Here is a 25,856-nt window from a genome sequence, read left to right on the forward strand (position 1 = left end):
GTATTGTTTTTCTATGGGGAGTAGTAATTTATAAAAGAATCTGAGCAGTTGTCCTCTTTTTGTGTGTGTACACAAAGAGACCAAGCACTATATTAAAAAATCATGAAAGGGTTTTTTCTTCAAACACTAATAAAATTAAATGGTGCCTCGTGTGTTCTTCTTGTCTCAAGTTCACATATTTTGAACCCTATTTTTGTTGGATTGTTCCACAGTGAGTACTAATAATGTGCTGCATAAAGAACTATATAATCAGCAGAGCTTTGTAAAATCACAACTATAGCAGATCTAAACACCTGGGAGTTTTTAGAAGAGATGTTATAAGTGGGCTGACCACACAAGCGCTCTGTCACAGCTCTGACCTATATACATCAACTTCTCCATATGGAGCATTTGAAGGCTGGGGGCTAAACAATTTCTGTGGTAAGTCTCCTAAGCAAGTTTCCTTGATTCAATCTTGATTCCAGGTCAAAGTCAGTAGACCCCCAAACAAAGATTGAATCTTAGCGATCGGATCTTTAGTTTCCCATGAGTCAGCGTGTGACATATAAGGCAAGTGCTACAGCCTGTGAGGGATGCTCAAGTCTTGATGCAATAAGAATCGTGCCTTTTCTAGTCGTTGCTTTTGGTGTATCTGCAGCATCCCATTTTCTGCTTGGAAACACATGATTTGCATATTGATGCTCTTTGCTATCTATCATCCTATCTCTTCCTGCTTTTTGACTGTAGATCCATGTGAGTCCATTCACAGAAGCAAATCAACAAGATAGTAGTTGCAAGAAAAGTGATTGAAAAGACTTTGAAAACTGACACTAGTGAGAAAGGTTGAAATATACCTGAGAAGCCCACAATAATTTTATGAGGACAGCATATTTATTGAGGGGAAAATACCGTATTTTTCTCTCTATTACATGCAGATTTTTTCTCCTAAAAAGGAAGGGGAAATGTCTGTGCGTGTTATTGAGCGAATGTGGGGGGGTCCCTGGAGCCGATTAGGGGAGCGCAGGAACAAAAATCAGCAAAAATCAAATCGTGCGTTGCGTCGGAGAGGGAAACCTGAAAAGAGGAAGTTGCTGCTTTCCTGAATTCTGCCTCAGGGTCTTACTGCCCACTCGCTTGTGTTTCATTGCTGTGTTTGCTCAAACGGAACAAAGAGCAGGCAAATCCCCTCCCCTCCAGGCAAGCAGAGGGGAAAGCAGAGGTCTTTCCTTCTAATTCCTCTCCGTGCTCCTCGCAGGCATCCAGAAAACATGCAGGAGAGAGAGAGCTGGCTTCGGTTTGGGGAAACTTTTGCCTTTCTTTCCTCCCTCCAGTTAAATCCCTCTCCTGCATTCTTAGCCAGCTGCTTCTCTGCACACCCCTCTCATGGTCCTTTTCCCTTCTGTGTTTTTCCTTCCCTCCCCACTTAAAATGTAGTTAAAAAGCATGGATCCGCATGGATCCTCAGGATCTTTGGATTGGGCCACCCCAAATTCACCATCAGATCACATAGCAGCCTGCCCCCCCAAAATCACACACCCACTGTTGCCTGGGGCTGCAATGGTGCAAAAACGTGGTTAAAAAGCATGGATCCACATGGATCCTCAGGATCTTTGGATTGGGCCACCCCAAATTCACCATCAGATCACATAGCAGCCTGCCCCCCAAAAATCACACACCCACTGTTGCCTGGGGCTGCAATGGTGCAAAAACGTGGTTAAAAAGCATGGATCCACATGGATCCTCAGGATCTTTGGATTGGGCCACCCCAAATTCACCATCAGGTCACATGTCTGTGGCCACAGCATGAAGCACAAAAATGATACATCCACTGTTTCATTCAGAATTTTTTTCCTTGTTTTCCTCCTCTAAAAACGATGTGCGTGTTATGGTCAGGTGCGTGTTATAGAGCGAAAAATACGGTACCTTTTTTGAGAGGATACCTTTTGCAGCTAAACGATGAACACAACAAACGTTCAGTTCACCTTCTATCAAAAACACCTATAATTGCTGAATGCACCATTGGTTTAAAATACTGGACAGAAAAGTAATTATTATGATTCTGCAAATGTGTTTTTTTTCTCCTTCCAGTGTCTTTTACTCAGCTTTACAATCAAGCAATTATACTCATTGATTTGTCACTGTGGAAAATTTGTATTCCTTGAAGACTTGCCATACGACATTATGACTGGCTTAATGCAGCTCTTGTAATATAATTTGATGGCAAATATTGAAATGTGTGTAAAAGAATAAAATAATGAAAAATTGTATAGGCTTTGGGTGTTGTAAAAATGCTCAGAGTGAGCAATTGCCATGGGAATAACAAAATGAAGGAAGATGAGGGCAATCCATTTTTCAGCTAAGGACAAAACAAGTCTAGGACAGAGGCATGTTTTTAGTGATCCCTCTGTTTCCACATGTGGATGGTCCTTCTGCTATCTCAGAAACTTAATTCAAAATACAGGCTTTTACAGTGGTACCTCAGGTTACATACGCTTCAGGTTACATACGCTTCAGGTTACAGACTCCGCTAACCCAGAAATAATACCTCGGGTTAAGAACTTTGCTTCAGGATGAGAACAGAAATTGTGCTCCGGTGGCGCGGCGGCAGCAGGAGGCCCCATTAGCTAAAGTGGTGCTTCAGGTTAAGAACAGTTTCAGGTTAAGTACGGACCTCTGGAACGAATTAAGTACTTAACCCGAGGTACCACTGGTATATTATAGAATGAGACCAAACAATACAATGTTAATTTCATATATAATGTGTTGCTTCCCACAGCATAGTAAGTGAATGAAAGGGCTCCTATGATGGGAATGGCTGTATTGTTGTGACTAATGTGCAACTTGATAAAACATCAGGTTATGTACACCATGTTCATAATTACTTAACAGGAATGTCATTCTGAAAAGTCGTTGAGCACAAAAGCTAGCCGCAATTGCATTGCTCCTAATCTAATGAAGAGAGACAACAACCTCCTGTTTTTGAAAGCCTGCTTCACTGGATATTGCACTTTTGTCACTACCAATATATTCCACATGAAAGGCTCAGGCTTCTGGTTATTGGTCACAAATAATTTGAAATGCACTGGATTGCTGCAGTTTTTAAATTTCTTTTCAAAATAGCAGTCATTAAAAGGAAACATGACTTTGTTCATTTTTTAAAAGAGGGTTAGGTGATGTTAACCTCAAGAGTTTCAGGAAGGTTTCTTCATGCAAACAGATTAACAGGACATTAGTGCTTGAAAACATGGATCTTTTAAAAACTCACTTTCAAAATCACAAGGGAAAGTCCTGTGCAAATTGTCACCTACAAAACTGAAATTAGCTCAGCAGCTCAGTTGCTGGAAAACTCTATGGTTTTTGCAGTGGCAGGAAAAAAAATGAAGCATATAAAGCTCTGGTGGGCTACCATGTATTGCTACTTTTGGCTTCATGGGTCATCAAAGTTATGATGTGGAGTGCCTGTCCCCATGCTGTTTAACACCTATATGAAACTCATTAGGGGATCTAGAGTTCATTAGTATGTCAATGACACCCGGATCCACCTCTTCATGTCATCTGATCCAGGTGCTAGACTTCTTTCTTAACACCATGATGCGTTGGATGAGAGCAAGTACACTGTGCCTGAATCCAAATAAGGTGGAGGATCTCTGGATTGCTGATTTCCAGTTTTGAGAATTAGGTAAGCCAACGTTTTAGATGAGGTTGCAATTTCCCTGAAGGAACAGGTTGCAGACTGGGAGTACTCTGAGACAGGGGCATACGAAAGGAGGTGCAGGGGCTGCGGTCTGCCCCGGGTGTCATCCTTGAGGGGGTGACCAAATGGCACACCGCGGGGGCAGCATTTAGCGAGGGGCCTGGCCTGCAGTGTGCCCAGGCCCCGCGTTTTTCCTGGGAGTGACGTGGTGGCTCAGGGCCCCATGCTGCCTGAAATGGCAGCATGGGGCTTGCATCTGCCAGGTGGACTCCGTGGGCAGCCCGCCGTGGCGCCCCCATGGATGGCTCACCCCGCCCCCGCTGCTCCAGGTGCTGGAGCAGCTAGCTACGCCCCTGCTCTGAGATCCAACTTTGCTGGAGACTTAGTTGTACAGAATGTCTTCAACTATCTTTGGCTGGCCCACCAGCTATGACCATTTCTGGACATGGATGATGAGCCCACACTATTACACGATCCTCTAATCTCTCAACTGGAATTCTGCAATGTACTCTACATTGCATCAAGTGTGCTGTTAGAATGTTGCCCATCTCTAAAAACTACAGTCTATGTACCTCATGAGAGTGTTATATAGTAAAACAAATATTTCCAAAGAAACCGTGATTGGTAAGTATGGTAAGGTAAGGTAAAAAAAAACAACCTAGATGGTGAAGTATAGTCAAAGGCGACTATGGGGTGTGATGCTCATCTCACTTCAGGCTGAGGGAGCCGGCTTTTGTGAGCTTCCACCTCGCCATGCATCTTTCATTTTCATTTTCCCACTTCCTACATTGCAGGTTGCACTTCCAATTCAAGTGTTAATGCACTGTATGAATAAATTATTCATTATCACTTTGACATTTTCCCTTAAATAAAATTAATAGTGAGCTCGAGACTTTCAAAAAACAAATTTCTGAGTTGAGTGAGTTCGAGCTACCATAAAGATAAAGAATTAACTCCATTCATTCTGAGCAACAATTTAGCAAGCACATTAGAATGTTAAAATGTGAATAATCTCATTCTTTTGGTACTCCATTTATAGGTTTGCCTGTTCCTTTCATATTGAAATGGGCTCTTCAAAATGGATCTCTGTTGTTTAAGGGATAATATAAATGAATACAACACATGAGTCAACTGCTAATTGCTTCCTGCTTGGTTTACTGAGAAGCAATCTGACAAGCTGCAGGTATAAATGTTAACTAACAGTGATCAACAATGACTTCTGTAAAACAAGAAAATCTTTAATAAAAAAAGGGGGGGAACCAATGACAAAAGTTATAAAGAGACAAGAGCTACTCTGGGGCCAAAGCAGAAGTGGCATCAAATGTGCATTTGCAGTTAATATGAAGGTGTTGTTGTTGTTTTTAAATGCAAATTGCTTCAGTGGAGTCAGGGTGATAATTGGAGCATAAATGGTGGGGAATTTAATTATTTCCATTCACTCCTCTTTTTTTAAAAAAACCCCTCCTCTGAATTTAGTTTGGGCTAAGAACAAGTAGATAAATAACAAGTAGATAGGTACCCGCTCCGGCGGGAAGGTAAACGGCATTTCCGTGCGCTGCTCTGGTTTGCCAGAAGTGGCTATGCTGGCCACATGACCCGGAAGCTGTTAGCCGGCTCCCCTGGCCAATAAAGTGAGATGAGCGCCGCAACCCCAGAGTCAGTCACGACTGGACTGGTCAGGGGTCCCTTTACCTTTAAGAACATTGGAACCAATGGAGAATTTCCTCCCAATGCAAATAGTAGTTTCAGAAGGGGAATTTTCCTCAGCACCAAAGCAATCAAGGAAAAGCTTAAAGACATCCATGTAGTTGGCCTTCAGGAAACATGAGGAGTTTCTGTTGACAGGGACCATTGGCCAGCAATTCATTTTCAACAATAAATCTGTATCTTGCTGGGGGAAAGGGCTGAAGGGGCACCAAAATAATCTCTGCTCACTCACAGAGCAAAAGGCTCTTTAACTAACTTTCCTTTAGAGGAATAGCAAAGAAAAAATTGGTTGAGATCTCCCTAATAATTGAGATCCTGCCTTTCACATAGCACCTCTCTCTCTCTCTCTCTCTCTCTCTCTGTGTGTGTGTGTGTGTGAGAGAGAGAGAGAGAGAGAGAGAGAGAGAGAGAGAGAGAGAGAGAGAAGAATGAACAAACAGGTTTTCAAAGAGCCCCTGAAATGCAGGATTCCTTCAAGTGAAGGCCTGATCTTTGAAAGCCCTTCAAAAAGAGGAGTGTTCTACTTTATAGAGGACACATGGTCACTCCAATCTCATATTTGTGCCTTGGCTCATGTAGAAGATACTGGGAACCAGACCGAGTCCCTGCATAGCAATTCCCTACCTTCCCACAGGCCTTGCTTTGGTGACAAGTCTTAATTGGCTCAGTCAGGATATATTAGCAACCATGTATTCCAAGGCTTAGTATTCATTCCAAGAATTCATTCAGTTTTTTCCATTTCCAGTGCCCCTCTTAGAAATACTGTGGCCATTATGACCATTTTAAAATGGTTATTAGATAAGATTCATAGATGTGCAGAAATTAGATGAGATGTAAGAAGTGAAATCTAATAGATTCTCAGAATTAGGTCTGTAGACGTTTGTCAAGTGCAATTTTATACATGGGCTTACACAATTATTACTCTTGCAAATGCATATTTATGACAAACTGCTTAACCAGAGAAGGTGTAGGAACAGGGTGAGATTCCATTCCACAGATTAAAATTCAATTACTTCTTTCTGTCCCACGTTGTCGTAAATTATTATTGCTACAGTTCTGAAAGCACTTATTCTGATGGGTTCTCAGTGACTAACTGCTATTTGGTTTACAAAATGTATGCACCACTTGATTGTATAAAAAAAAACCCAAACCCTCAAAGTTGATGCAGTAAACGGTGGGGGTGTCTATTTTAAATATATGACAGCCCTGCCTCTCATATCAGTTGAAGGTGAGAAGGGAAGTTCAATGGATGTAGTTCAGTGCTAGTGCATTTGCTTTGGTTTAATCCTGGACATCTTCAGTTGGGAGTGTCTCCTCTATGAAACTCTGGAGATCTTCTGGCACCGTGAGCAATACTGAGCTAGATTGACCAGTGGTCTGACTCTGAATAAAGGAGCTTCCTGTATTCTTCAGTAAAATGATTTGTATTTTCCTCCCTGTGTTTGCTGTGCACAGATTAAATTTCAGGTGGTCTAAATACCCACTGATCTAACAAAAAAAAACCAAAAAAAAATTATCACTGAAAATTATCAAAGATTTCCTTCAGCAGCAGATGGTATATATTGAATATTTGATTGGAAGTTTCATGAGCTTTTCCAGTATAATTGTGCCTAACAGCAGTAAGTTTCACAGTATTTGATAATGCCCTTTGATTCCAGTTCTCTTTCTGCAGGGTCGTTGCTCCTATAGAAATTGATGCTCTCAAACAAAATTGTAAAAGTGTATGCTGTACTCTAATCACTTGCTTTTGTTCTTTCCCCATTTATCTTTGTTAGTCTAATTTGTGTGTGGTGTGTCTCTGTGGGGAATTTTAGCTGTTTTTCATTATCTTTCATTCAATATTTTTTTTAAAAAAACAACACTTTGAGTGAGTTATTTTTACTTCTCAGTGACCCTGAACCAACAGACAATGTATACAACTAGGTCACACAACTTGTAGGCTGTGGAGGCAAAGATCTGCAACTGCAAGTGAGAAGACCCTAATTGTCAAAAATAGCTCTCCAGTTGGGGTGGAGCTACTACACTAACTTCCCAGGAGCTGCATCACTGTTGCTTACCCGGAGGAATGAGGCAACAGGGAGGTTGGCACAGTGCCAACACACTGGCAGGTGTGCCAGACTGGCTCTGCTAGTGTGTTCACACCACACTGACCTCCCTACCACGTCAGCAGTGACCCACCTGCCAGGAAGCCAGCATAGCAGCTCTGCCCCATCTGGTGAGTTCTGCTAACTCTGTTAATGAAATTCAGTCATAAGAGCATAATAAGGGCCCTGTTAGACTCAGCCAAAGGCCCACCTTGTACATGCATCCAGTGCTAGCCATCCAGTTATATATTGATAGTCACAAGCAGGGCACAATGGCAAAAGTCTTCCTTTACTGTTGTTCTCTTTCAGAAGCTTGCATTTGGTTGTATTCAGAAGCTGGTGGTTCCATACAGCTGTTTAGTTAGTTCATTTCTATTCCATTCTCCCTCCCAAAGAGCTTGGGGTAGCAACAAAGCAGCACAACAATACAATTAAAATGCTCCACACATTTAAAGCATTTAAAACCAGCCACATATTCCCATAGCAAATAATTTAAAGGTTGCCAGGAACAGTGATCACAGCTAATAACCACTGAGAGGCATATCCACTATGAATCTGTCTAATTCCTTTTTACTAGCAATTGAAACCAATGGCCCTCACCACATCTCATGGCAGTAAAACTAATTATGTATTATGTGACAAAGTACTTTTCTTTCTCTTATCCATCTTGAATCTACTGCCCATCAATTACACCGGTTGACTTCAAGATCTAATGTGTTGTGTGTGAGAGAGAGAAATTCTATAGCCACTTTTTCAATAGCATACATAATTTCATCTTCCTTTATCATGTCTCCCCTTAGTCATCATTTTTTTTCTTCTAAAATAAAAAAGTTCCAAAGTCAAAGAGATGGCTAGGCTCAAATCTTTCTCCCTAAGCTTATTTTCTATGTACAATGAATGTTTTTCTATAAAAGGGGGTGTGTTACTTATTTTGAATTCTTATATGTTGCTTTACATCCCTGAAAGATTCTCAAAGTGGCCTACAGAATATTCTGAAAAATAAAATTACATTCAAATCTAGTACTGCCAGGGTGGGAATCCTGTGGGTCTCTGTATGCTGTTGGTTATAACTTCCATCTTCCTTTGGCCATGCTCTCTGGTGCTGATGGGAGATGGAGTCTGACAACTTGCGGAGGGACACAGTACAGACACAGAAAGTATATTGTGTCCATATGGAACCAGGAGTATCCAGGCAGTTGTGTGGTGTGGTTTTTTTGGTGTTTTTTTTTTGGTTTGCTTTGGACCTCATTCTTCCCTGGTGCCCTGCTGGGCAGAAGTTCCCTTGAAAATTCAATGAGGCAAGGGAGTGGGACTGAGCAGCTGAATCTCTCCCCACTCCAGTAAAAAAATTCCCCGTTTCCACTGATGCAGCTTTGTAGATTGGTAGGACCACTACCACAGCCACAGCCCTGCTTCTCATAGCAGCCGTGGCAGAAGTAAAGGACAGGATAAAGATAAAGGGACCCCTGACCATTAGGTCCAGTCGTGACCGACTCCGGGGTTGTGGCGCTCATCTCGCTTTATTGGCCGAGGGTGCCGGCGTACAGCTTCCGGGTCATGTGGCCAGCATGACTAAGCTGCTTCTGGTGAACCAGAGCAGCGCACAGAAACGACGTTTACCTTCCCGCTGGAGCGGTACCTATTTATCTACTTGCACTTTGACGTGCTTTTGAATTGCTAGGTTGACAGGAGCAGGGACCGAGCAATGGGAGTTCATCCCGTCTTGGGGATTCGAACTGCCAACCTTCTTATTGGCAAGTCCTAGGCTCTGTGGTTTAACCCACAGCGCCACCTGCATCCCTTTAAGGGACAGGATAGTTGGGACCAAACTGGGTCCATCGCTGTCCCACAACAACACTGAGCCTGGCTCAGGATTCAACAGATCCTGGGGCATCCCATCTCCACTATCCACCTTCAGAAAGCTCAATTTGGGGGCCTTTCACTGCCTGCCAATGGTAGGCAGTCCACCAACTGCATTCCTGCCCATGGCCCACCCATTTGTTCTGCAAGTAAAAGTAGGAGGGCCATACCAATGGAATGACAGTTGGGCTATTCCATTGACAATGGTAGACAGGAAGCTGACTCAACCAGGAGAGTTGGGTGAAGAGACACATTTGCCTCATTCAACCCCTCACCCACCCAGTGTAAGGGGGGTTTGGATTGCTCTGCCCATCTCCAAGTCTTGACACAACTTCTGCTGGTGAAAACTAGGCCTGAAACAAACTGCACAACTGCAAACTGCATATCCTTTCCCAAAACCCTCCACACATAATATTTTGAGCATCCAACCTAAGAAAGAGTTCTTGTAACTTTGAAAGTTCTCTGCCACACAACTGGTCCCAGTAAAGGCATTATTTGACTGACCCGGTCAATACAAATAGCTGGTTCTACAAGCATGACTAATGTCAAGCAGAATTTTATATGTGACTCTATATGTTTCACATATAAGATAATGTTTGATGTGAAAAATGATAGGAAACAAAGCAGGCAAACTTGTGCTGGACAGGGAATGCTCATAGAGAAGTAAAGGTAAGGTAAAAATAAAGGACCCCTGGATGGTTAAGTCCAGTCAAAGGCGACTATGGGGTGTGGCACTCATTTCGCTTCAGGCCAAGGGAATCGGCGTTTGTCCACAGACAGCTTTCTGGGTCATGTGGCCAGTATGACTAAACCGCTTCTGGTGCAACGGAACACCATGATGGAAGCCAGAGCACATGGAAACACCATTTACCTTTCGCTACAGTGGTACCTATTTATCTACTTGCACTGGTGTGCTTTCGAACTGCTAGGTTGGCAGAAGCTGGGAGAGAGTAACTGGAGCTCACCCCATCATGCGTATTCAAAGTGGGTGCTGCCAACCTCCACATGGTTTGCTGTGGGAATGTTTTGATCAGCTTCCCATGTGGACTGGCAGGAAGTAAGTGGCAGCTCCCATGCAGCACCCCTTGCACAAGAGCGTTTGAAAAAGCCCTGTGACACAGCTCATGGAAAAGAGCCATCCCAGCCACTGGGCAAAGTGACCCAGTTTGTTCAGGTAGCACATCACAGGATCGGCTTGTTGCATGCTGTGCAAAATGTTAAGGCCATCAGAGGATACAGGCAAAGGAAGCAGTGGTTGCTATGGCCACTGTGAAATGCTGCTGCTGACAGCCTTTGATTTTGTATACATTTGCTTGTTATTAATATTATTTTGATGTGCCCACTTTTCAGCTTACTTCGTTTTTTTTTCACTTTACAATGCTTTCTGTCTGCCTGCCTCTTTCTCCTCCTTCTCTTTCTTGCTTCTGATTTCTCCCTCTGCCATTTCATCTTCCTTTTACCTTTTCCACTATTCTTCTGCCTTCCCCTCCATCCTTTTGGCTTCCCTTCATTCTTCTCCTTTCCTCCTTCTCCTTCCCCTTCCCTTCCAGTCCAAACTCCTAGGGCTTCTCTCCCCTAAGTACAGCAAGGGGTTTCTGTGTGTGTTTGTGTGTTGAGAAAGATGGGCAGGCAGGAGGGAAAAGGATATACAGAAAAATCCTTTGTTGGGCTACTCAAAAGTAGACCCTACTGAGTTAAATAGGACTTACTCCCAGGTAAGCATGCATAGGATTTCAGCCTTAGAAAGGAAAGGTGTGAGAGTGGGTAGGTGAAACAGGAGTTTAATTAGCAACAAGACTTTTTAAAGTGTTGATCCTGGGGCTTTGCCTCAGGCAGCACAATGTAATCGAGGTAATACATATGTTAACATTGATCATGGATTTCCATGAAATCCACCCCAAGCTGTTCTGCATTTGATGCCATGTTAAATTTAATCGTGACCCTCTGTATAATTTGGACAAGGCACCACGGCATTTGCAGCTCCTTATCATGAAGCAGTCCTTAATACAATGCAGGAACAGCTCCAGGGTGAGGATAGGAAATAGAACCAAGTGTGCTGTATGCTGAGCCAGTTGAAAGAATGGAGGCTCTGTACTTGCTTTTTTACCAGGGTTCTGTGCAGCTCCCTGAAGAACGCTGCAGGTTGCTGTGCAAAGGGTGGAGCTGAAGCCAGGATGTTGGATTGTAATGAAGGCATAGTGCCTATTTAATTCACTATTTATGAACACAACAGTTATGGGAGGTTGCCTGTGGATTTATTAGTATCAGACAGAGAAGGTCTACAAGGCTGAAGTTACTTTGCCTAAATCATCTAATCACTTTGTATTTGCATACTTCTTTCTTTTCTTTTCTTTTCTTTTTTAAAAATGAATTTTCTTCTTCTTACATCTCTCTGTTTAGTGCTGTATAAATTAATACCAGAAGCAAGGGCTAATAAAAGAGATATTCTCCTGTTGTTCCCACCAAACTCTGTATCGGCATTTGAGGAAGGCAATTCTGCCATTTCACAAAGTGAGCACAATTCCACCTATTTTCCTTAAGTGTCCTATAGACAATCCAAAATATCCAGATAATTAGAATCATGAACAAATGGGATATATTAACTTCAGTTAATGGGGGTGGGGGCAGACGTTACATTTCATAAAACCAATCTATAATCAGATAATTGCATTTCTAATTAACCGTAACATCTTCTGCAGGAGGCACAGAACTTGTTTCAAAGGAAACTAAATGGTGGCCAATAAGTTATGTTGCTCTCCTTTTTCTGTCTCTAAGCAGAGGAAAATCCATGAGACGTACTCTTCCATGAATTGCTAGGATGATGTGAACCACAATTTTAGGCATGATTTAGTTGGACACAACTAAACAACAAACTTGTTTATTTAAAATAGTATTTCAATATATGTTTTATTAAACGGGAATGCAAAAGTTTAATGTAAAACTAAGAGGACAGTTTGACTTTCTATGGTAACTAGAGTTAATTTTTAAAGGGCAAAGTCAAAGCCTCTTAAGGACATAATTTCAATTATATTACGTGAAGGGTGAAAGAAAGAAGGAGAAAGAAACAAAAGTTTTTCCCCTGATCAAATATTGGTTAATGCTCTGGTTGGCCACTGTGAGAACAGGATGCTTGTCCAGATAGGCCTTTGGTTTGATGCAGCAGGGTTTTTCTAATGTTTGGTTTGATGCAGCAGGGTTTTTCTAATGCAACTGTCTCTTCTCTGGTTATTATTGTTGGTCCATTCTACATCTATCTAGAATTGCTCTGCTCAAAACATTCATCCGCACATCATGCAAATCTGAGCATGTATTCCACCAGTTCCTCCACTGCATTCAATTCAGATCCTGAATCCAAATAATCAAACCAGGAATCGGAATCCTCACACAGACTTACGAAAATGACCACCTTTTTTTTTTTACATAGGCCCTCAAGAGGAGATTGACTCATAGATATATAAAAAAAGTTTTAAAAACAAACATGCCTGCCAGCATCTACTAGAAACAATTCCTACATGAAGAAACTGAATAAGTGTAATGCCTACTTCACACATTATGCAGCAGCAAACTCCAGTTTGCTAAGCAGGTAACCCACAGGAACCATGAGTCAATCCCAACTAGTTTTGAGGATAATCTGCATATGCCTGCAAACACATTTGTCACATTCACACTTTACGTGCATAACATATAAAAGGTAATAATAATAATAATAATAATAATAATAAATTTTATTTATATCCCGCCCTCCCCAGCCGAAGCTGGGCTCAGGGCGGCTAACAACAATCAAAATAGGTAGATAACTTAATTTTAGAAGCAGCCACAAATCTGGGTCAGGTCTCACAGAAAGAAAGAAAAAACACAGGTGAGCACGTTAACAAACACATAAGAATGAGTTTTTCCAATATCTGACTTTTCTAGGAAGTAGCAAAATTCAAGCTGGAATTTGCTTGCAACAGAAAACTATAAGAAGGGATATGTATCAAACTGCTTTTTTTTTTTTTAATGCTCACAAGATTGCAATGGTCTCTCTTGACATTTACATCCAGTGCAATCCTAAGCATGTCTTTTCAAAAGTAAGCCCCACTGAGTGTAACAGGGTTTATGCCCAAGTAAAAGTGTATAGGATTGTAGCCTTAATGGATTTATTCCATGTTACTCCGGGATGGCAATCTCACATATGAACTTCTTAACACTGGTCATTCTCCTTTTTGGAGAGCGGTACTATATACCTGTCAAAAGAGCAACAAACAATTCACCAACAATTTGCAAATATGCTGCTGATGCCCTTGTATTTAAAGTGTGTGGCTAGAATACAAAGAAGAACCAAACCACACAGATTTCTCTAGTGTGCAGCATTGTTTTGTGTTTTGCACAGAATACAGACACTTCCCTGTGTTCACACCACTACATCTGTCTATGGTTTCTGATAAAACTATCCTCAATTATTTTTGATAAAACTTCTCACAAGTTCCCACTCCACCACCAAGCCCAAAAACATGCAGAAAAGTATTATAAAAACCAAGATGGTGGGCTTTGGTGTCACTCATTAGGTGCCTCTGGCACACTATCAATGTTCTTGACCTCTAGTTATGTGCAAAGGGCATGAGATTTGTCACTTTGATATTGAATAACTATGTCAGAAAAGGAATTCAATTTGCAGGGATGTCAGTCAGATCATGTTCCATAGGGAATTTCATCTGCACTGAAGAAGTCAAAGTGCAAAAGGCCCACAAAGAGACTCCCATCTGCTTAATCTTACACAAACAGTCATAGATTGTAGTCTGGTTAATACATGCACTAAGAAAACAAAACAGGCATTCTACACCCAACATTAATAACTTTTAAATCTAATCAATTTCAGTGGGAGTGAAGAGATACTCATTCATTTAACAATGCTTTTAAAAAGTGCTTAACGTTTCTTAGATCATATCTTGTATGACAAATCGTACAACTGGCAAATGCCATTTCCTGTAAAAATACGTTTTGGAGGGCTTTTTTAAAAAGGTGATGGAGCATGCTGCTGAATTGATTTTAAGCTTCTTGGTGCTAGTAAGACACAACCTCTGCCTAAAGACAGTTTGGATATTTCAATGATGGGGTATCAGCAGTGCTTTCCCCCCTAAAAAATGTTTAGGGGTACTCTTGTTTTCCTACTCATATTGAAATACTGCCCCTCAATGAGGCCAAGTTTAGATTTACAAAATGTTTAGGTGTATGCGTACTCCTGCGTCCCTCCAGAAAAAAAGCACTAGGTATAAGCATACCCTCCAAGTGTCCCATTTTTTAATGTTTTATTATGTTTTTATATGTGTTTGAAGCTGTCCAGAGTGCTGGGGCAACCCAATAAGATGTGTGGGGTATAAACAGTAAAATTATCATAATGGAATGGGACGTCCCTGTTTTCATTGGAGAAATGTTGGCGGGTATGCATAAGTGGGCTATCTAATATCACCTTGTAGGTTTCACAGCAGGCCACGATCCCCTGATCTGCAACTATGTTGCCTAGCCACAAAGCAGGCCGTTCTTCTACTCTTTACTTGTGAAGTGCATATAATAAAGTATTTGATTTTTTTTTATTTTTAAAAGAAAAACATTTTAGTGAATATTGCTACTTTTGCCGCTGAGGCTTAGTGTGGTAAGACTCAAGTATACACTTCCAGAGTTAACACTAATTACATTACTTCTGGTAAATGAGCCATCCTAGCTGCTAGAGAGCTGTGAAAATTTAAGTCGTGGGCTTTTTAGACTCGTCTACCCATGTACTAGGGGACGCGGGTGGCACTGTGGGTTAAACCACAGAGTCTAGGACTTGCCGATCAGAAGGTCGGCGGTTTGAATCCCCACAACGGGGTGAGCTCCCGTTGCTTGGTCCCAGCTCCTGCCAACCCAGCAGTTCGAAAGCACGTCAAAGTGCAAGTAGATAAATAGGTACCGCTCCGGCGGGAAGGTAAACGGTGTTTCCGTGCGCTGTTTTGTTTCGACAGAAAGCAGCTTAGTCATGCTGGCCACATGACCCGGAAGCTGTCTACGGACAAACGCCGGCTCCCTCGGCCAATAAAGCGAGATGAGTGCCGCAAACCCAGAGTCACTCACGACTGGACCTAATGGTCAGGGGTCCCTTTACCTTTTACCCATGTACTATCTGAAACCAAAGAAGAGCACGGATTGCTAGATGTGAATATTTTTTCCAACCCTCCAACCCCACTACTGAGTCTGCAGCTCTTATCATCTCTGGCCATTGGCCATGCTAGCTGGAAATTGGCCATGATGGAAATTGGAATGCAACACCATGTGACGAATCACAGGTTCCCGGTCCCTGGTTTAATCTGTAGAAATTTCCTTTCCTTAGATGGCTAGAAAGCAATACAGATAAATCACAGAGGATGTAAGTCTCTGGAGAAAGAAAATTCCTTCTGGCAGAGATCTGTTCTTGTTATCCTCAGTTGCTCTCATTGATTCTAGTTGGACGAAGGGCTTGTTCCTAGTCAAATTCAAGTTGGCACAAATAACTAATAGAACGTGAATCTGTTCTGTCTATTCATAATCACAGGTGTCTGTAGCTTTGGGCTGAAGAAGCACATCTGGCCACCATAATAAAGAAGAATGGTAAAGAATAGGCATATACAAGTACACTAACATGTCACAACAAGAGCCCTGTTTATGCTTTCTGTTCACCGGGGGGGGGGGGGGAGCCATTTTAAATAATATGGCTGACCCTTAGAGGGGTGTCTTACTGTGTCCTGCTTCTCATGTAAGTCAGCTCTTAGTGTGACTGTATAAGGACTTATATAATCTTATTTTCCTTTTGCTCTGAAGACTTTTCCTTGAAAAATGTTTGTAGAGTTCTAAAGCTTGTAACATTATTGGAAGGGGGGAGATACATTTACATATTCTCTACCCTTAGGGACAACACAATTATACTTCTCTGATCTATGCAGAAAAAAATCCTAACAGTACTTGGCACTGACCACCACTTTTTCCAGCTATTAAGCACAAATTATACTTTCATCCAACTATTTTATTTTTAAGTTTCATAGAGTAACAAAACAGCAAATGATTGCTTGATTGGAAATTTGTTTGATACTGTAATATGCTTAATATACAGTATGTGCAAATAACTCAGTTGTCAATTAGTTCATAGATCAAGTCCTTTTAATAACGGTTGTGGACTTATCTATTTGATGTAATCCTTTGCATTTGCATTTTCTATAGAATTAAACATAGTGCATCATCTGACAAGGGAAAGTAGGTGACATGTATTCTCCAGATTTGGTTCATCATGCAGAAAGTCCTACCTTTGAAGAAGCAGTCTTTGCTGTGAATAATGTAGATTTTCTTCCTTTGCAAGCAGGATGCTCGATGAAGTTCACAGTGATTCTCATAGAATTTGCCATCAGATCCACACACCGGCATATAACTGGGCTTGCAGTCATCTATGCATCTACATTCAGGCTTATCGGTCTCCTTGTTCACAACGCACTTGCTTCCCCGGCCACAGTACTTCTTTTCACATGATGCATGAAGGCCATCTTGCCCATAAAGCACTGGAAGAGGAGAATGGTGGAGCAGGAGGAAAGAAAAGTTTCGGTGTTAACAACTCCAAGCTGAGTAACAAGGGAAGACTTCTTTTGCCGCAACATACTTTAGTAGCCAAAATACTTTTCCAAAGCTGTGTCAGACAGATATCACAGAGACTGTGCCACCATTTTCACCCACTGTGCTCCACATATTCACTAAGCACATGATGGAAGGCTTCATTCATTGGCACCACCCCAATGCCAACCTGCCCAACAGTCCCAACCTATGACCGACATGGGTTCAGTGAAGATCTGATCAGAGAGCCTATGTGCTGACATGGAGGGCACTGTGTGAAAGGAGCTTCTTGCATTCAGCCTGCCAAGTCTTTGGTTGGTGCCTATGTATTACTTACTTGCTGATTTTAAAAGTTGAATTCATTAGCCATATGCATAGACTACCTTTCTAGTAGATCTCTTTGCTAGACACCTCTTTGACTTAGAAGTTAGGTTCCACTTTCATCTCATGAACTATTCTGGGCCAAGACTCACCGTTAACAGTGACAGACAAGCAACCTGGCTCCTTTGTCATTCCCCCATCAGCATGCTTAATAGGTCTTCAGCATTTCAGTCTTTAAAACATTTCTGACATTTAAAGGCTGCAATGTCAGCATATTTACTAGGGATTCAATTTCACTGAGTGGTATCTAACTACCGTGTCCCATCAGTGTAAGGATTTCTGCCCCTGCAACAGGACTCCCTCCCCCTTCCACTGTGCATGCCAAATCTGCTCCAGAGGGTTGGGAGAACCCCCAGAACAGATGCAGGGGGGCAGGAGGAAAAGAGGAGAATGTTCTGTTGTGCATGCAGAAATCCTTGCACTGATAGAATGAAAGTGCTATGTTGGATTCCTCCTGTTGAACCTACCTCAGGACTTCTGAAGAAACACGTGCATGATCATGTTGCACATCTTTTTGAAAAGACACAGAATTGAGCTGGTCTAGAGGCTGTAAACTGGTGCAAAACACTGAGACTAGGCTGCTGAAGAGGACAGATTATTGCTCAAATGTTTGTCCTGGCTGCCCATATGCTACCAGGTCAGCCTCAAGGTTCCTGTGTAAAATTATAAGGGCATTAATCTGAGTCCAGAATATCTCAAAAACCACCTGAGATCTTCAGGGCATTCACTGTACTGTATTGGACCTCCCATTGCTAGTACAGTGGTACTTTGGGATGCGAACGGGATCCGTTCCGGAGCCCCATTCGCATCCTGAACAGAATGTAAGACATGACTGCACATCTGCGTATGCGCGTGATGTCATTTTGACCATCTGTGCATGTGCGAGCGGCGAAACCCGAAAGTAATGCGCTCCGTTACTTCCGGGTCGCCGCGGAGCATAACCGAAAATAATTATCCTGAAGCGTATTTATCCCGAGGTATGACTGTATAAGTAGCTTATATCCACCAGGAGCTGTGTGTTCAGTATTGTGGACCCAATTTTATGGAACTCTTTCCCACTTGAGGTCAGAAGGGCCTCCCTGTTGAACATCTGGCATCTACTGAAGACTTTATTCCTTCCCTTGAGCATTTTAACTGATTTCTGATTTTATATTTTAAACTGATTTTTTTATATTTACTGTACTGAATTACTTGTACACTGCTTAGAGACTATTGGGTGGAATTCAACATAATGCTAAGTAGGGTATGCATGTAGAGAATGAGATCTGCTTGCAAAACCACACTTCCGCCCAGAACTTCAGAACAGATTTAAGTGGTATAGGAAGGATGAGAGGGAGAGAAGTCCTATTGTCTGAGTGGGCAATGCATTCTATGCATGCCAGCAACTGAGCTGAATAGATAAATTGTTGAAATAAATAATGAATAAACAGGTGGTTAAGCCATGTGAGAAACTAAAGCCTCAGTGATTAAATAATTACAACATAGCAACCACGTGATTTCAATAAAGTTGTGTCTGTATACTCAGCAATGTGCTTGATATCAATAGGAAACTTTTGTTCATAAAGTGAAAAGATTATTGTGTTCTGAACAGCATAAAACTGGTGTCACAAAACCAGACAAGGTCACATTGGGTTCTTTGAGGCAGGCTAGCCAATGAAGTGCCCCCCCAAATGTTGTTGGACCACAACTCCCATCATGCCCACCAGCATGGCTGATAAGGGATGATGGGAGTTGTAGTCCAACAACATCTGGAGGGCACTGCATTGGCTACACCTGCTTTAATGTAATGAAGACTAATTAGGAGGCATTCAACTGGCAATGGGCACACTCTATCGTTGGATGAGTTTCCAAGGATGAAAATTTAGGTTGGATACACATAGCAGTTTGAAGACATTTGACTGTGACATGAGAGCCATACATACATATTGTTTATTTTGGCATTCTCTTGTTACTGTTCAAATGGTTTCTGAAGCACTTCTAACATTCACAAAACTTGTTTGACTAGAGATTAAGGCTGAACAAAATAAGCTGTATGCAGACAGCACTAATTGGCTCTATCATATCACCTTAAGAGTTTGGGAAAAGATTGCCTCCAACCTTTTTTGTCCAGGAGATATTGACCAGGTTTAGACATGTTGACATGTATATCATGCAGGTTCTCATGTTCATATTTATACCAGGGTTTATACACAGGTTCATATTTATGCCATTTGATTCCCATATCTTTCAGGTAGTGCCACAAAAAGATTGGATGACACTGAAATCCTAACAAAAAAAAAAATTGTTAGTCTCTAATAATGTGGGACCTGATGTTTCAGAGAACAGAAGGCTTACAGCTATTAGTAGAAATGGATACAGAAAAGGATTTTCCAATGAAGGTACTGTTCAAAAATTAATAGCTAGCATTTTACTCAATTATCCAAGTTTTTCGAAATTAGAAGATTACTGTGCAACGTTAATTGTAATAAGCATAATGTAGAGCATTACAAAAGCATGTTGCAAAAGGACTAATCAAAACAGAAAGGTTAGTTTGCAATTTGCTGCAAGCTTTAATCCTTCTGTTGTTACTGCATTATCATCTTTTCCACCATTATAATGTAGTGCAAAAATGTTTCCATGCCAAAGGTAGGGGCTCCAAAGCCCCTGCCGCCTGAAGTGAGTTATAATATGGAAATGCAACATCAGTCAACAGCTTTATATGTAAAAAATGAAAACAAAATCCCAGGTTTCCTCCAGCTGTAGTTAAAGCTTAATTTTCAACACTGTAGATTCAAAGGCAAGGAATCTGTTATTGGAGGATTAACTTCTCTACTCAATAGCTTATTAAAATTCCCACCAACCTTGGCAGGCTAAGAAATATTGACATTTTTTCTTGAATCATAATAAACTAGAAGGTCAAAGTGTCTCCAAGTGGCATAAAAATTACAGTCCCTAAGTGGCATATCTGAATATCCTTTATTCACTTTACTAATTGTTCAGCATGCCCCTGCAACAATATCCATGGGACTGCTAATACTGTAACCTGTGCGTGGCTTGACTGCAAAGGTCATTTACAATTACAGTGTATACTGTACATTTGTCAGAACACATTGTCCCGGTGCTAAAGCACAAAAGCCCTGCAGAAAAAAATCAGCACAGCTAACAGTCATATAAAGGGCTCTATTTTAAAAGAGAACTGTGGGCACTCAAACTTGATTTTGGTTGGGTTGTAGACTTGGGACATCCTATCCATGGTAGTTTCAAACTCTGATTTTTTTTTTAAAAAAATCATCCAAAAAAGCTTCCAGGACATATTCCCTTCCTTCCTCTTCTCTCTAATAACTGTACCCTCTGCTTCCCTGGATTTCATTTACCTGCACTATTCCATAAAGTGTACTTGATGGTGCTACATCATCATTGGTGATGATAATGAGGATGATGATAGAAGCAAACTCCTAACATGCTTCATCACATGTTGGCATGACCAAGAAGAAGAACCCAGAAGGAAGCTATGCTGTTAGGAACAACGTTGACTCTCAGTGGTTAGTGCTATCAAGAAGCAGGCTAAGCCACTACCCAAATAGTGGCTCAAGTGCATGCAGATTTTGTCAGGAAAAAGCAGCAATGCAAAAGCAAGCTGCAGGTGTCTGGAATGCAAAACACAATGTTGATGTCTGGGACTGTACTATTGGAAAAAGGGGGCAGTCTATTCAATGTACTGAGCACCGGATGTTAGCTCAGAGTGTCATCTGACCTGTACTGGAAGTACAGAGGTGGAGTCTGTGTGGTCTTCTGCTGGAGACTGGAGGGTACAGACATGTTTCTCTGTACTGCTGGAATGACAGAAATAAAGAGATGTAAATAGATTTCTGTCTCTTTTCTCCTCCCTGAAGAAGCAGGGAGGAGGGAGGAGGGTGTGTCCCTCTCACGTTGAGTGGGATCGCCGATTTGTGACCTTGCCTGTAACCTGCCGGGAGACGCAGCCGGGAAGGTCATCAAGGATCTCGAGCCGAATGCCTGGTGTGAGGCCAGTTACCTCTGACTGCGGCTGAGAATCCTGACAGATTTTACTTGCCCTACCCCATGAGTGAATGACTGCTATTCACCCCAACTGGGAAACTCAAGCTAAACTAAAGCACTGCATTAGGAAGACCACTGTGGTAAGGACAAAGCTTCCTTTCACCTGATTGACATGGAGGCGCCCCTCACGTAGGAAGGAGGAGCAGAGCCACACCACTATCCCTGATGTCATGCACCTCCATCTGACCCTGTTTGCTCATGACCACATATTGAGCATAGATGTCTGAGGAGATGCCGTGTCCTGTAATTCCAGTTCCTGACGAAGGCTATGCCTGTAGTGGGCCATTTGGCACATAATATGTGCACAGTGGGGTCATGTGGCCTCAGGGACAGGGCAAGCAGCACAACTCCACTGTCTCTTTCTGTGTGCAGACTTCACAAGTACAGTGGTACCTCAGGTTAAGAACTTAATTCGTTCTGGAGGTCCTTTCTTAACCTGAAACGGTTCTTAACCTGAGGTACCACTTTAGCTAATGGGGCCTCCTGCTGCCACCGCGCCGCCGGAGCACGATTTCTGTTCTCATCCTAAAGCAAAGTTCTTAACCTGAAGCGTCTGTAATCTGAAGCGTCTGTAACCCAAGGTACCACTGTAATGTGTGAATGGAGTTGGAGCTCTGCATCTCTCTGCACACCCCTCACCCACTGAACTACTGAATTAACCACTAGGTAACAAAATGGCATTGTATCCAGATTAGGTACCTTAAAGGTACCCCTGCCCGTACGGGCCAGTCTTGACAGACTCTAGGGTTGTGCGCTCATCTCACTCTAGAGGCCGGGAGCCAGCGCTGTCCGGAGACACTTCCGGGTCACGTGGCCAGCGTGACGAAGCTGCTCTGGTGAACCGGCACCAGAGCAGCACACGGAAACGCCGTTTACCTTCCCGCCCGTAAGCGGTCCCTATTTATCTACTTGCACCCGGGGGTGCTTTCGAACTGCTAGGTTGGCAGGCGCTGGGACCAAGCGACGGGAGCGCACCCCGCCACGGGGATTCGAACCGCCGACCTTTCAATCGGCAAGGCCTAGGCGCTGAGGCTTTTACCCACAGCGCCACCCGTGTCCCGGCAATCAACATTGTATCCAGATAGAGAGATGCTAATTTTCAGTCTGGTAAGGACTAGCAATTTGCAGAACACAGCAATACTCACTTGAGAATAAAAATCAATAGAGGGGCATGCTTTGCTGAGGAGGGGTGGATCATGGGGATTTATATCCACACAGTCAAAATTGCAAATATCAAAATCTGACCTTGGAATTCAACATGTAAGCACTTAAGTCTGAGTTCCTGCTGCACAAGGAACAGCTAGCCCCAATGCTCAGCGGCATTATTCAACCCATGTTTCCCTGAGCTCTTTGGCAAGGACATGCTAGAGAGGATTATTAGACTTCGGCAAATTAATATTTGTATAGTCCTTTGAAGAGCTAAAGCACCACACAAGAATTATCAGTCAGTGTTCAGTTCAGGCAAGAGAAACAATAGACAGGCTTCAGCTGCGAATGAGTCAATACGAGAAAAGCCCCAAGGCATTTCCCATTTAGAAACACAGCTCTCTCTCCCCATTAATATAATTTGATATTTTTACTAATACACGGGATGTCACTGAATGCCATTCAAAGTTACAGAAAAGGATTCCTCACAGTGGCAAATAGCAGCCGCAGTCGGTTTGGCACAAAGCCATGCCTGCTGTCCATTTAGGATCCAGTAGTGTAATTACTTGGGACTTGCTGCAGTGTTAATTATCTGGAATGTTTGGTTGTAGGAATATAAAGAATTGTGCCAATGAGTAACTGTTTGCAGGGGCTAAGCCTTATTTATCTGCGCCAGTGGGCAGATTCACGGTGGGGCCTCTAAATAAAGCAATAAACCAAATCTGTTGTAGTGCTAGTCTGATAGTATTTTAGCACATGCTTTGGTTATGTACATTTGGCAAAGGCTAAGCTCCAAGTTCCTCAGCCTAGTGAAAGGCATCAAACCATCGATTTGTAACAGAGTGCTTGTGATTAAGAAGGCTGTCACTCAGAGGGCATCTAGAGGCACTGTTGTTCTTCACCAAATCCATTTAATTTGTGCCCTGGTGATTTAAAATAATGCTTCTAATGCTGCAATTCTATGTACACTTAAGGGGATTTAGTCAGTAGCAAGCCACACATAGGAAATGCTGTCAAACATAGTGGGATTTGCTTCTGAATAAATAGTCCTAGGACTGAGCTCTTAGAGGCAAACTAGACAGCATTAATTGGGCAAATGGAACGCAATTATCACATACTGTTTGTTATGTAAAGAGCAGCTGCAGGCAAGCTGGAGCAATGTCCTGGTCCTGGTTTTGGCCCTGGGGGATGGGGAGGGGGGATGAGAAATCAGCTCTCCACAGTTGCTATCTGCATTTCTAGGGAAGCCTCCACAATGGCAACTTTCGACATGAATCTTCTGCAGGTACATTAGCAGAGAAAGAAAGAGTTAACTTCCCTGCCCCACAGTCCTGAAAGGCTTCCCTGTGGCCATTAGATCCCGGATTACCCAGGGTTCCAGGATCTGGGTGGCCTGTGCATGAAGTAGTAAATGTGTGAAGGATTTCCCACCTTTGACAGCCATTGTAGTGAATGGACTGGAGAGGTACCTCTGGGCGGACCTGTCCCCCATGGGCTCAGGGCTAAAACCATGGACCAGAAGCCCCCCTTTATACTCACTTTCCCTCTCTCTTTGAACAATATTATCTAGGGGGCTATAGAATATCACAGGGATGGGGGACCTGTCCCCTTCTATGTTGGACTCCCATCAGGCCCAGCCAGCATGATCATTGGGGTCAGGGAGGGTGGAACTTTATTGCGCAATAGCATCTTGTTCCCCCCACCCCAGCCTGAACCATGCATTGCTCCTCCAATCAAAGCTGCCTTCCTGGTATGCTACTTGATATTTGCTACTCTTCTCATCTGATCCCATGCTCTCCTGCAAGCCTACTCAGGCTTAGCAGCATGCATCAACTCCCATGATCCTTATCCAATGTTCATGCCATGGGTGAAATTGTAAAACAGACAATAGCTAAGGTAGAGGAGAATGGCAAAATAGCGCATAGCGTGTTGCCTACAAGCTGGCTTTGTTTTGAGCTGTTCTTTAGCCAAATAGGTTCCCCCCTTCTTTTCAAATAAAGGATCCACACAAATAAGCTATTTTGGAGCGAAATACTGCTTTGCATTCCCAACATGGCAAACCACACTACAAAGAACAGCCTCATAAGAGGACTTCTCAAAAGCACTCTTAATTAACACACAGGTGAGTAATAGCTTCCAACTAAACATTTGACCTCGGTCATCTGGTACATTAAGCAAAGTAGCTCCAAAGGCATGTTCTTTCATGTGATTGCTATTTACAACAATGCCTGTCTGTTAAAAGCATATGGCTGTCCAAAGAAGACTTGACTGCCTAAAAAGAAATTTCTAAGGCTCATCAGCCAAGGCGAACTGAAGGATCTCTCAGGTCACTTCTCAGCTTCTGAGACGACGACAAAATTCAGGATGTAGTTCACTAATTAAACAAGCCGCTCATCAACATTTCTCTCGTGTTATTAAAGCTGAATGAATTCCCCACTCTGGCAAGGAGTATAAAAAACAGTAATGGAAAAGGTAATCAAGTGAAACTACTAGCTAACTGCTTGGAGGATTTATGAGCCCACCATGCTGCATAAAAAAGATATAATTCGTTTAATTTATTAGTCATAAAGAAAGTAATTTACTTTGGTTAAAAACTGATCATCTTACAAAACAAGCCACTTTTTGACACTAATTAAATTTACCAAATATGGCCGAAGACTGGAGGTACTATACTATATTAACATTAGTGTGACAGGAGAAGTCTATTTGTCTCCCTTGTGAACTGCTCCTGGTGATCACATGAATTCAGGTTAGAAATAAGTGATGTATAGACATTAGGAGGAAGAAGTCTGTGAAGCTATGGTTTTCCTTGATATTAAATTCAATGGACATGATCTAGCCAAAGCTACACCATACTTAGCTCTGGTAGATTTCGGTTAGTCAGCTAAGTGCACATTCCTGTTCCCCACTGAAGTCAATGAGATTTCAAAGTGCTTAACTTTGGCTTTTGATCATGCACATTTCATCAGTATCCTTTAATACACAAAACACAGTACACTGCTAAACTCAATTTCCAATATTTTCAAAGGTTTTATGTTTTTTTATAACCGTACTATGGTATACATTGTCACCTCTCTTTAAAAAATCTATTCTCTACTGCAGTTTCAATGCAAAATTTCCGATTGGCTGAACTTCCAGTAAGTTTAATGGGAGTTAAACCTCCTGCAGAATTTACTAGCAGGTTTTATTTTTAAATGCATCTCCACGATCATGAGAACTATAAATTTCCTTTTAAAGAGGCAGATAGCTCAGATAGCTGAGCTTAGGAATGTGAATTCTGCATCAGACATCTTACTGAGTACAGAACCTTTCATATGCAGAATCATAGGACACGAACAGTTCAGATTATAATGGTT

The 25,856-nt window shown here is 42.2% G+C and overlaps 1 protein-coding gene across 3 annotated transcripts in view; it reads right to left on the minus strand.

The window, feature by feature from the left end:
* Window positions 1-25,856, minus strand: part of FSTL4 (follistatin like 4) — a 343,706-nt gene that overhangs the window by 204,867 nt on the left and 112,983 nt on the right. For all 3 annotated transcript variants that reach the window (XM_077924525.1, XM_028718024.2, XM_028718025.2), the window contains exon 4: window positions 16,617-16,865. In XM_077924525.1, coding sequence (XP_077780651.1) covers window positions 16,617-16,865 — 249 coding nt within the window. The remainder of the gene's footprint in view (window positions 1-16,616; window positions 16,866-25,856) is intronic.

Source organism: Podarcis muralis, chromosome 2, assembly GCF_964188315.1.
Source record: "Podarcis muralis chromosome 2, rPodMur119.hap1.1, whole genome shotgun sequence".
Taxonomy (NCBI): domain Eukaryota; kingdom Metazoa; phylum Chordata; class Lepidosauria; order Squamata; family Lacertidae; genus Podarcis; species Podarcis muralis.